Source organism: Oncorhynchus mykiss, chromosome 12 (assembly GCF_057628025.1).
Source record: "Oncorhynchus mykiss isolate SJ-2025 chromosome 12, ASM5762802v1, whole genome shotgun sequence".
Taxonomy (NCBI): domain Eukaryota; kingdom Metazoa; phylum Chordata; class Actinopteri; order Salmoniformes; family Salmonidae; genus Oncorhynchus; species Oncorhynchus mykiss.
Genome location: NC_143033.1, coordinates 30110092 through 30122271, shown reverse-complemented (window position 1 = coordinate 30122271; position 12180 = coordinate 30110092). Strand labels below are relative to the sequence as shown.

Genomic DNA, 12180 nt, shown 5'->3' with positions numbered 1-12180 from the left:
CTGACTGTGCTGCTGCTCCAGTTTCAACTATTCTGCCTTATTATTATTCGACCATGCTGGTCATTTATGAACATTTGAACATCTTGACCATGTTTTGTTATAATCTCCACCCGGCACAGCCAGAAGAGGACTGGCCACCCCACATAGCCTGGTTCCTCTCTAGGTTTCTTCCTAGGTTTTGGCCTTTCTAGGGAGTTTTTCCTAGCCACCGTGCTTCTTCACCTGCATTGCTTGCTGTTTGGGGTTTTAGGCTGGGTTTCTGTACAGCACTTTGAGATATCAGCTGATGTACGAAGGGCTATATAAAATAAATTTGATTGATTGATTGATTAAAGTCTTCACTTGTTGTATTCGGCAATTTGATTCAATAATCAGTTGTTAGTAGTAATATCTCTAACAGCGCCACCATATGTCTTCACTCTATGACAGCCTTCGGAAGACAGTGGGCTATTCAATGTTTTTTTTCTGACAGCTGTGTGACGGAAAGCTTTTCTGTCAGGATGTGTTATACTGCAACTTTTATCTTTCGAAAGGACAGTGTCATGGAAACAGGTACATGAGCAGTTAAATCTTCATTAGATGTGGTATCTCAGGACAGTATATTACAGGAGCAGCTATGGAGAGGAAATAAACAAAGTATAAATTGAGCAGTATAATAAATCTGGTAGCAGCACTTCTGATGTCGGTGTGGAGAATTTGAGCAGGTGGTCAGTCCATTTCATGTGTTCAGCAGTCTGACGGCTTGTAGATACCAACAGTCTCCGAGACAGTTTCTAACAGACCTCATGCTCCGATACCGTCTACCTGACGTTAAGGGAGAGAACAGCTCATGGCTGGGGCATGTGAGTCCTTGATGATTCATACTAAAGTGCTGACGTTTCTGTAGGATTGTGAAATTTACCTGGACTATCCATGATGTTGTTTCATTCCTGTCAGAGCCTGTTGCAACCTCCTGTTCTCCTTTTAGGTGACTTACCTCAGCAAGCAGTATGAGGAGCTTTATCTCAAGAGCAGATACTTTTAACAGCAGGCTATTCTTGGATAATGATGACACTTCTCACTCCCAAAGTAGAACTGTAAGTAGAACCTCAAACAATTACATTTAACTTTTTTAAGTCTTTCCTTTGACAAAGAAATAGTCTCAAATCAAACTTTGTCACATGCGCCGAATACAACAAGTGTAGACCTTACTGTGAAATGCTTACTTACAAGCCCTTAACCAACAGTACAGTATAATGCCGCCTCCTTTCAGAGTGCAGGTGGAAAGGACACAGAGGAAGAAAAGGCTGGAAGAGGATGTTGTTCTCATCCCCCCACAGACTCCTGTCAGGTGAGCCCCCTCTGACCTCCTCTCCTTAGCCCTTACCACCAGCTGACTGTCCGTCCTTAACTGGCCTAGAACAGCACATTCCCCTGGACAGACAGATGTTTACTCCTGATATTGGAAAATCCAGTCCAGGTGGTATACTTGTACATCAAGCTACTTCATACTACAGAATATAGAGCTATACATAGAAAAACCCTGGAGATATGAAATTGGTTCTTAATTAATCACTTCCACCCATGCTCTTTATGAATGGGATCAGGTTGCATGACCCTGAATACCACAAGGAGAGATGTGCTTTTATGTTTTCATGTGGCTCACGTGAGAGGAGTTAAGAAACGAAGGGGGAAAGCATGTCAAGGCCCAACACGTCTCTCAATGACTCCTATTTATTACAAGTAATGTTCAGGGGTTGAAAGTCGCACACAAATGACTTTCACACAATAAGTTAATGGATTTGAACATTAGTCTTGTGTGTGTATACACTGAGTATACCAAACATTACGAACACCTTCCTAATATTGAGTTGCACCCCCCCCACATCCCTTTTGCACTCATAACAGCTGCAATTTGTCAGGGCATAGACTCTACAAGATGTCGAAAGCGTTCCACAGGGATGCTGGCCCATGTTGACTCCCAACGCTTTCCGCTTTTGTGTCAAGTTGGATGGTTGTCCTTTTGGTGGTAGACCAGTTTAAATACACAGGAAACTGTTAAGCTTTGAAAAACCCAGCAGCGTTGGCACCTACTACGATACCCCGCTCAAAGGTACTTAAATATTTTGTCTTGCCCATTCACCCTCTGAATGACACACATACAGTCATGTACTCTGTGTATATTTGGTTTTCTGGAATAAGATTTAAGTGTTAAATCGTACATGACCCTGAACGGGTATATCCAATTGGTTTATTTACGTCTCTGTTTTCTCGTTGTTCTAATATTGTATTTATCATTCATTTTCACCCAAATCTACACTGATCTGACATGAACTCGATTGTGCAGTTGAGGTTTGATCTTACCACCTCTGGTGACCAGCCCTCTGCCTTCCTGGCTGTGTATTTCAAGGTACAGCTTAGTTTAAGGTTTAACTTCACCTGCCATACCATTGACTCATATACTTCAAGTCATATTGAGGGTATGTTCCTTCTATTTTAACCCTCTCCTCGTCCTGCCGGAACTGCAAAGTGGACCCAACAGAGGAGGTGTTGCAGCGTATGGAGCGTCTGGGTCAGCTGTTCAGCTAGATGTTTGGTCATGCTGTGGGACCACCTTGTGTGGGGCTGGGCAAATGGGTACCACCTGGCTTACATAAAGCACACTATACTGAGGAATTACAGTACTTGAGACAAGGGGGTGGTCTAAACTGTTGATGCAGAGTTTTATTTTTTATATATACACTGCTCAAAAAAATAAAGGGAACACTTAAACAACACAATGTAACTCCAAGTCAATCACACTTCTGTGAAATCAAACTGTCCACTTAGGAAGCAACACTGATTGACAATAAATTTCACATGCTGTTGTGCAAATGGAATAGACAGGTGGAAATTATAGGCAATTACCAAGACACCCCCAATAAAGGAGTGGTTCTGCAGGTGGTGACTACAGACCACTTCTCAGTTCCTGTGCTTCCTGGCTGATGTTTTGGTCACTTTTGAATCCTGGCGGTGCTTTCACTCTAGTGGTAGCATGAGATGGAGTCTACAACCCACACAAGTGACTCAGGTAGTGCAGCTCATCCAGGATGGCACATCAATGCGAGCTGTGGCAAGAAGGGTTTGCTGTGTCTGTCAGCGTAGTGTCCAGAGCATGGAGGCGCTACCAGGAGACAGGCCAGTACATCAGGAGACGTGGAGGAGGCCGTAGGAGGGCAACAACCCAGCAGCAGGACCGCTACCTCCGCCTTTACCTCCTTTGTGCAAGGAGGAGCACTGCCAGAGCCCTGCAAAATGACCTCCAGCAGGCCACAAATGTGCATGTGTCTGCTCAAACGGTCAGAAACAGAGTCCATGAGGGTGGTATGAGGGCCCGACGTCTACAGGTGGGGGTTATGCTTACAGCCCAACACCGTGCAGGACGTTTGGCATTTGCCAGAGAACATCAAGATTGGCAAATTCGCCACTGGCGCACTGTGCTCTTCACAGATGAAAGCAGGTTCACACTGAGCACATGTGACAGTCTGGAGATGCCGTGGAGAACGTTCTGCTGCCTGCAACATCCTCCAGCATGACCGGTTTGGCGGTGGGTCAGTCATGGTGTGGGGTGGCATTTCTTTGGGGGGCCGCACAGCCCTCCATGTGCTCGCCAGAGGTAGCCTGACTGCCATTAAGTACCGAAATGAGATCCTTAGACCCCTTGTGAGACCATATGCTGGTGCCGTTGGCCCTGGGTTCCTCCTAATGCAAGATAATGCTAGACCTCATGTGGCTGGAGTGTGTCAGCAGTTCCTGCAAGAGGAAGGCATTGATGCTATGGACTGACCCGCCCGTTCCCCAGACCTGAATCCAATTGAGCACATCTGGGACATCATGTCTCGCTCCATCCACCAACGCCACATTGCACCAGACTGTCCAGGAGTTGGCGGATGCTTTAGTCCAGGTCTGGGAGGAGATCCCTCAGGAGACCATCCGCCACCTCATCAGGAGCATGCCCAGGCGTTGTAGGGAGGTCATACAGGCATGTGGAGGCCACACACACTACTGAGCCTCATTTTGACTTGTTTTAAGGACATTACGTCAAAGTTGGATCAGCCTGTAGTGTGGTTTTCCACTTTAATTTTGAGTGCGACTCCAAATCCAGACCTCCATGGGTTGATAAATTTGATTTTCATTGATCATTTTTGCGTGATTTTATCAATGGAAATCAAATTTATCAACCCATGGAGGTCTGGATTTGGAGTCACACTCAAAAATAAAGTGGAAAACCACACTACAGGCTGATCCAACTTTGACGTAATGTCCTTAAAACAAGTCATAATGAGGCTCAGTAGTGTGTGGCCTCCAAGTGCCTGTATGACCTCCCTACAACGCCTGGGCATGATATAGATAGATATATATCTCACACACACACACAGTGGGGCAAAAAAGTATTTAGTCAGCCACCAATTGTGCAAGTTCTCCCACTTAAAAAGATGAGAGGCCTGTAATTTTCATTATAAGTACACTTCAACTATGACAGACAAAATGAGGGAAAAAAATCCAGAAAATCACATTGTAGGATTTTTTTATTAATTTATTTGTAAATTATGGTGGAAAATAAGTATTTGGTCACCTACAAACAAGCAAGATTTCTGGCTCTCAGTATAAAAGACACCTGTCCACAACCTCAAACAGTCACACTCCAAACTCCACTATGGCCAATACCAAAGAGCTGTCAAGGACACCAGAAACAAAATTGTAGACCTGCACCAGGCTGGGAAGACTGAATCTGCAATAGGTAAGCAGCTTGGTTTGAAGAAATCAACTGTGGGAGCAATTATTAGGAAATGGAAGACATACAAGACCACTGATGATCTCCCTCGATCTGGGGCTCCACGCAATATCTCACCCCGTGGGGTCAAAATGATCACAAGAACGGTGAGCAAAAATCCCAGAACCACACGGGGGGACTTAGCGAATGACCTGCAGAGAGCTGGGACCAAAGTAACAAAGCCTACCATCAGTAACACACTACGCCACCAGGGACTCAATCCTGCAGTGCCAGACGTGTCCCCCTGCTTAAGCCAGTACATGTCCAGGCCCGTCTGAAGTTTGCTAGAGAGCATTTGGATGATCCAGAAGAAGATTGGGAGAATGTCATATGGTCAGATGAAACCAAAATATAACTTTTTGGTAAAAACTCAACTCGTCGTGTTTGGAGGACAAAGAATGCTGAGTTGCATCCAAAGAACACCATACCTACTGTGAAGCATGGGGGTGGAAACATGCTTTGGGGCTGTTTTTCTGCAAAGGGACCAGGACGACTGATCTGTGTAAAGGAAAGAATGAATGGGGCCATATATCGTGAGATTTTGAGTGAAAACCTCCTTCCATCAGCAAGGGCATTGAAGATGAAACATGGCTGGGTCTTTCAGCATCACAATGATCCCAAACACACCGCCCGGGCAACAAAGGAGTGGCTTCGTAAGAAGCATTTCAAGGTCCTGGAGTGGCCTAGCCAGTCTCCAGATCTGAACCCCATAGAAAATCTTTGTGTGTGTATGTATCTCTAACTCTGTATCAACAGTTTATACCACCCCCTTGTCTCAAGTAGTGTAATTCCTCAGTATAGTGTGCTGTATGTAAGCACACTATACTGTGTGCTTGCACAGACTTGACAGAGATAATAACCATTGCACTTTGTGAAACTGACCTATGATATTTGGTTGATACACCCCAGTGTGGGCAGACTACTATATGACATACTGATGTAGTCCATATAACTCATTAATGTATTTTCCTTCTCTTCATCAGAGGTTCACCCTTGGTGTCCGGTTGTATTAGAGTCATGGTGTCCATGCTGAAATCGGTAAATGACATGGTCTTATTTCGGTTTTACCTCCATATTTTCTTAAATGTCTGACAAATCTATTTTTTCCCCTATAGGAAGAGAAGAGGCTGTCAGGGCAGAATTTCAGGTATGCAACATAACAAAATATGCTAATCTCACAAGAATTAAAAGGATTAGTTCTTAAATTAGACTTAAACAAATACATTTTTTTAAAAAATAGTTGCAGTGTATACACAGTGTACTGTTAATCTATGGAGTGTGCTATTGCCCATTTTCTCTTACCTTAGTCATGTGATTTCAATGACAGTAAACTCCTGAATGAATGCACATTCCACACCTCACTCCTGGCTTGTGCTTTGGAGGTCATAATGGCAACCTATGGCGGTAAGTCTCTCCAGTACCACATTCACTCACTGCTAACAGATAGTCATCTGGATGAACCTAGTATTGATCATTCTACCAGCCTTTAATAGCCATGTACTAACTTCTCATTGAACATTTCTAATAATATTGCAACAAATATTAGCAAAAAACATGCATGTTACAATGTACAGTATATAATTCCCTTTTAATAACATGTATATACTGGATCATAATCAATTGGACACAGATGAGCTATCAATTGTCCAGTCAGGGTGCTCCTCCAAGAATAGTGGCTACAACAATGGTGGTAGTGTCCCCGTGAAGACGGACCTGTTTTTCCCGTGGATCCTGGATGTGTTCCAGCTGACAGCGTTTGACTTCTACAAGGTGATTGAGAGCTTCATCAAGGCTGAGCCCAGCCGGAGTAAAGACATCGTCAAGTACTTGGAGCTCTGCGAACAACTCATCATGGAGACTTTCCTGGAGAAGGGTACGTTACGTCACTCACAGCCAGTCTCATCACCACATGGTACTAGGGCTGGTCGGTAAACCGTAAAAAATATATACCGGTATTCATTCACGGACCAGTTTGGATTTTTACTTTACCTTCTATAATGGTATTTTTAATGTTTGATTTGTTACATTAAATAATTCAGTAATGACTCTGGGGAAAAATGATGGCAATCATGTGTTTTTAGGGCCAGTAAGAAACTGCTAACAGCTGAGAACTGCTAGCCAGCACAACAAGTCAACAACTTCGGGAGGGTAAGCTTGCCAAATAATTGAAAACAGTCAGGAGAATAGTTTTTTTTTTTTGGGGGGGGAATACTAAGACAAAAGAAACGTGACACCGCGTGTAAGTTATAAAAGTGAATGCTGTAATTCAACAAATAACTATGCAAATGGAAACCATTGGTTGAGTACAAGATTGAGGATTTAGATTCCTATGTAATGTTCTACAAATTGGCCTACTTCACTGTCAGTTTTGTTCTATTATTTTTGGTTGAAGTTTGGTTGAACAGTATAAAGCAATCATAATGGAGAAAGCCCATTGAACACTTACAATTAATTTGTTGTCATGTACTATCCATAAAGCATGTTTAGAGGTGTATTACTTAGAAACATCAAATACCGTCAAAAATTGGGAATATACCATGATGATATTATGGCCATATCGCCCAGCTCTACATAGTACACGTCACATAAAGTTAAATTATGGCATATAATTACAGCACTCAAGGCCAGTGGCATGTCTTGTGGGGTATGCATGGGTGTCTGAGCTGTGTGCTATTATTTTAAACAGACCGCTCGGTACATTCACCTTACAAAATCAAGTAATGAGGAAGTCGATCTCCTCCACTTTGAGCCATGAGAGATTGACATGCATGTTGTTAATGTTAGTTCTCTGTGTACTTTTAAGGGCCAGCCGTGGTGCCCTGTTCTGAGCCCACTGCAATTTTCCCAAGTCCCTCTTTGTGGCACCTGACCACACTACTGAACAAAACCAGGGCCTGTAGGACCTGCCTTGTTGATAGTGTTAAGGCAGAGCAATGCTTTATTATGGACTGACTTTGCCCCCGTCTTAGCTACTGTTGTATCTGTTTTTTTTTTTTTTTTTTAACTCTGTTTATTAAGTTTTGATCACACACACAGACAAGACAAAGCAATATAAATAATATACTCAACTAGAAAAAAAATACAAATAAAAATACAAATAAAAAAATAGCTTTAAAGATACCATACTTTAGACAAGTTAAACACACCAGGCAGAAGGCTACAGAGGTTAAAGAGCAATCTATAGTACAGGGACAGAGCAAACACCTCACCATTGTTCCTGTAAACAGTCAAGGGATAAGGGTGGAGAAATGCAACCACTCACAGAGAGTCATGGCCACAGACCGACCATCCACTGGACAAAAAAAAAGTTTACAATGCTTTAAAATAAATTTAAAAAAAATGATTATTAATGTAGGCGTGAACAAAATGTAAAAATAACTGGGAAAAACAAGCTCACACTTCAGTCTCTGCCTGGGCAAGATGAACAAGGCATCTGCGGACCACAATCAATAAGCACATGGATCTTAATGCCCCCCCCCCCCCCCCCCCCCAGCAAAAACACAGAGAGAAACTCCTCCAACCCTTAAGTCACAGACTTATTTTAGTATTAATTGGAATGCCATCAGAGGATGGACTGTTTAAAGTAAGACCGGAATGGAGCCCAAGCCTCATCAAACAGTTTGGGGTTCCCACGTGAATTGAATTAAAATTTTTCTAGTTTCAGAGGGCACAACACATCCCTCACCCAATATTTATAAGATGGGGGAGCTGCCATCTTCCAGTTCTGTAGTATTAGCCGTCTAGCTAAAAGAGTTGTATAAGCAACAGTGTCCGACTGGATTCTCGATAGGGGGGTACCCATGGGCAGTACTCCAAAAAGGGCTGTAAGGGGAGACGGCTCTATAACAGTGTCATATATATCAGAGAAACATTTAAATATTAATTCCCAGAAACCTGACAGTTTATGACAGCCCCAAAACATATGCAACAGTGTGGCTGGTTCCACCTTACATCTGACACAGGTAGGATCAAAATCAGAGAATATTCTTCCAAGTTTGGCCCCCGACCAGTGGATACGGTGAACCACCTTGAATTGAATGAGGCTGTGTCTAGTGCTAAAAGAGGACGAGTGCACCCTGTGCAGCACAGATTCCCAGGCGTCTTCCCCAAGTTCCTCCCCCAAATCCTTTTCCCATCGAGTCTTTAACGGCACCAAAGAAGGGTTCTGTAAGTCATGAATGATTGCATATACATCTGAAATTGCGCCCCTAGGAAGCTTGTTCAGCTCCAAGATGCTCTCTATAGCTGTATTCGCAGGCCTATTGAGAAATCCAGGTGTGTTAGCCCTGACAAAGTTTCTAGTCTGGAGATAGCGGAAAAAGTGGGATTGAGGAGATTGAACTTTTCCTGCAGCTGAGAAAAAGAGGCAAATGTACCATCAAAGAATAATTGGGCTAGCGAGGAAAGGCCTAGTGAGTGCCAAATGCCAAAAGCCCCATCATTCAAAGATGGAGGAAATAAAATGTTCTGATTGATTGGGCCTGATAGAGAAAAGCCTCGGAGGCTAAAGGCTAAACGGAACTGATTCCAAATTTTAAGAGACTGCTTTACAATTGGGTTGGCACACCTTTTGCCTAGGGACACTGGGAGAGACGAGCACAGCACAGAGGAAAGTGCTGCAGGTTTACACGATTCAGACTCCATCTGGACCCAGAGTGGTCTAGGGCCAGTAGGATCAGTCTGCAGCCAGTACAGAACGGCTCTAAAATTTGCAGCCCAGTAGTATGTCTGAAAATTTGGTAGAGCTAAACCCCCCAATGACCTAGGCTTCTGTAAATGTTTTCTACCAATCCGTGGTACCTTGCCATCCCAAATAAAATGCATGAATGTTTGATCCAGTGAAATAAAAAAAGATTTTGGAATAAAAATGGGTAAACATTGAAATAAATATAGAAATTTGGGCAACACATTCATTTTAATGACATTAACCCTTCCGATAAGAGAAAGGGGTAGCGAATTCCAAAAAGTAAAAGATTGTTTCAATCTGCCTGCTAGAGCAACAAAGTTTTCCTGAAACAAATTTGAATATTTCCTTGTCACTTTTACTCCCAAGTAAGTGAATTGATCCCGAACAATCCTAAACTGAGAACTTGTGAAAGAGCACTTTAAAGCAGCCTTGTTTACCGGAAAAAGCTCACTCTTGCCTAGATTCAGCTTGTACCCTGAGATTGATCCAAACTTTTTAAGAACAGATAGGGCACGTGGCAATGAGGTATCGGGATTGGAGATAAACAAAAGGAGGTCGTCAGCATATAGCGAGACTTTCTGCTCCCAGCCCGCCCTGATTATGCCTTGTAATTGCATCATTAGAGCGTAGTGCAATGGCGAGAGGCTCGATTGCCAAAGCAAACAACAAGGGGGAGAGTGGGCAACCCTGTCTGGATCCGCGGTGCAAGGGAAAATAGTCAGAGGACAAGTTATTAGTCCGTACCGAAGCCATGGGGGGAAAATAATCTTTATTCACGCAATGAATTTGGGGCCAAAGCCAAATCTATAAAGGGCAGCTGTTAGGTAATCCCACTCAATGCGGTCAAACGCTTTTTCGGCATCAAGTGAGACCACCACCTCCGGGTCCTCCGACGCTGGGGAGTACAGTATATTTATAAGGCGCCTAATATTGAAAAATAAATGCCTATTTCTCACAAAGCCAGTCTGGTCAGAGTGTATTACTTGGTGCAGCAAGCCTTCCATACGGATGGCTAAAAGCTTAGCTAGGATTTTGTAATCACAGTTTAAAAGCGAGATTGGGCGATAGGATCCACATTCCAGGGGATCTTTGTTTTTCTTTAGTAGTAATGAAATTGAAGCCTGATAAAGACTAGGCGGCAGCTTTGAAGTATTGAGGCACTCTGCAAATAGTCGGGACAAGAATGGGCAAAGCAGACCAGAAAACGTCCTGTAAAATTCGGTTGGAAAACCGTCCGGACCCGGTGATTTACCACTTTTCATTGCGGACACTGCTGTTGCAATCTCCTCAAGCGTAAAGTCTTCTTCTAGACAGTCATGGGTGTCTGTATCAATTGAAGGCATATTCAAGCCATTAAAGGAGTCAATCAGCAAAGGGTCTTGAGGGGATTCAGAGGTGTATAGCGCAGAGTAAAATTGTTTAAATTGATCATTGATCTCTTTATGTATAACTGTGGTGGCACCAGACGGGGTCCTTATTTGTGGGATTAGCCGTGAGGCCTCAGATTTACGGATCTGATGTGCAAGGAGTTTACTGGCCTTGTCGCCTTGTTCATAGACTTTGTATCGAGCTCGCAAGAGTAACTGTTCAGCTTGCCTGGTAGAAAGCTCATCAAATTCAGATTGGAGTAGTTGGCGCTCTTTATGCAGATCAGAGGAAGGATCCGTAGCATACTTCTCATCCAATGTGGCTATGGACTCGCTCAGGTCCCGAAGTCGCTGGGAGCGAACTCTGTTTTGGTTGGCTGTATAAGAAATAATTTGGCCACGTAGGTATGCTTTGAGAGACTCCCATATGGTAGAGCAGGACATACCTGGTGTTGAATTAGTTTCTAGGAATAAGGTAATTTCAGAAGAAATTAAATTGACAAACTCCTTATCTGAGAGTAAAATGGGGTTGAGACGCCATTGATAACACCTAGGAGGTCGCTGGGGAAACTCTAGTTCAAGCACTAATGGTGAATGGTCAGAGATAACAATACTCTCGTAAGTACACTGCCGAAGGTTAGGCAGAAGTTTTTTGTCCAAAAAGAAGTAATCAATCCGGGAGTATGTTTTATGAACATGAGAATAAAAGGAATACTGTCTATCTGTAGGATGTAGGAAACGCCAGGCCTCAAACATAGCATATTTCTGAAGAAAGGATTGAATAAGTAGGGCACATTTAGATGGGCCTGTATTTATTTGTGAGGACTTGTCCAGAACTGGGGACATTTTACAGTTGAAATCCCCCCCTAAAATCAACAAATGAGAATCTAAATTGGGAATAGCAGACAGAAAGGAAGAAATGAAACTTGTGTCATCCCAATTGGGAGCATAAACACTAGCCAAAACAAGAGGGGTAGAAAACAGTTCACCAGTTACTATGACGTATCGTCCCTTAGGATCAGCAATAACCTCAGAAGCTACAAAGGGAGTAGCTTTATCAACCAGAATAGCAGCACCTCTTGATTTACTATGAAAGTTTGAGTGGAACACTTGACCAACCCAGTCCTTACGCATCCTAAAATGCTCACCAGTCCTCAAGTGAGTCTCTTGTAGAAATGCAATATTTGCATTCAAACCCTTTAAGTGCGTCAACACCCTCTTACGCTTTACCGGGTTGTTAACCCCTTTGGTATTCCAAGAAATGTACTTGATCGTATTATTTCGGCCCCTCTGGGCATTCCCGTTATTCAACCCTGTCATTAGAGCATAAAATG

The 12180-nt window shown here is 43.2% G+C and overlaps 1 protein-coding gene across 12 annotated transcripts in view; it reads left to right on the top strand.

Annotated features, from left to right (window-relative positions):
• Positions 1-332: 332 nt before the first annotated feature.
• The window catches only part of LOC110537376 (retinoblastoma-associated protein-like), a 33440-nt gene continuing 21592 nt past the window's right edge, over positions 333-12180 (top strand). For 10 of the 12 annotated variants that reach the window (XR_016485012.1, XR_016485007.1, XR_016485011.1 and 7 more), the window contains exons 1-7: positions 333-1076; positions 1253-1330; positions 5776-5830; positions 5908-5939; positions 6120-6196; positions 6423-6665; positions 6874-6940. Coding sequence is in view for 1 of the 12 variants with exons in the window: in XM_090192195.1 (XP_090048321.1) it covers positions 1045-1076; positions 1253-1330; positions 5776-5830; positions 5908-5939; positions 6120-6196; positions 6423-6665; positions 6874-6893 (537 nt within the window). In the remaining 11 variants the exon portion in view is untranslated. The remainder of the gene's footprint in view (positions 1077-1252; positions 1331-5775; positions 5831-5907; positions 5940-6119; positions 6197-6422; positions 6666-6873; positions 6941-12180) is intronic. The other 2 variants (XR_016485013.1, XR_016485004.1) reach the window with 2 other exon arrangements.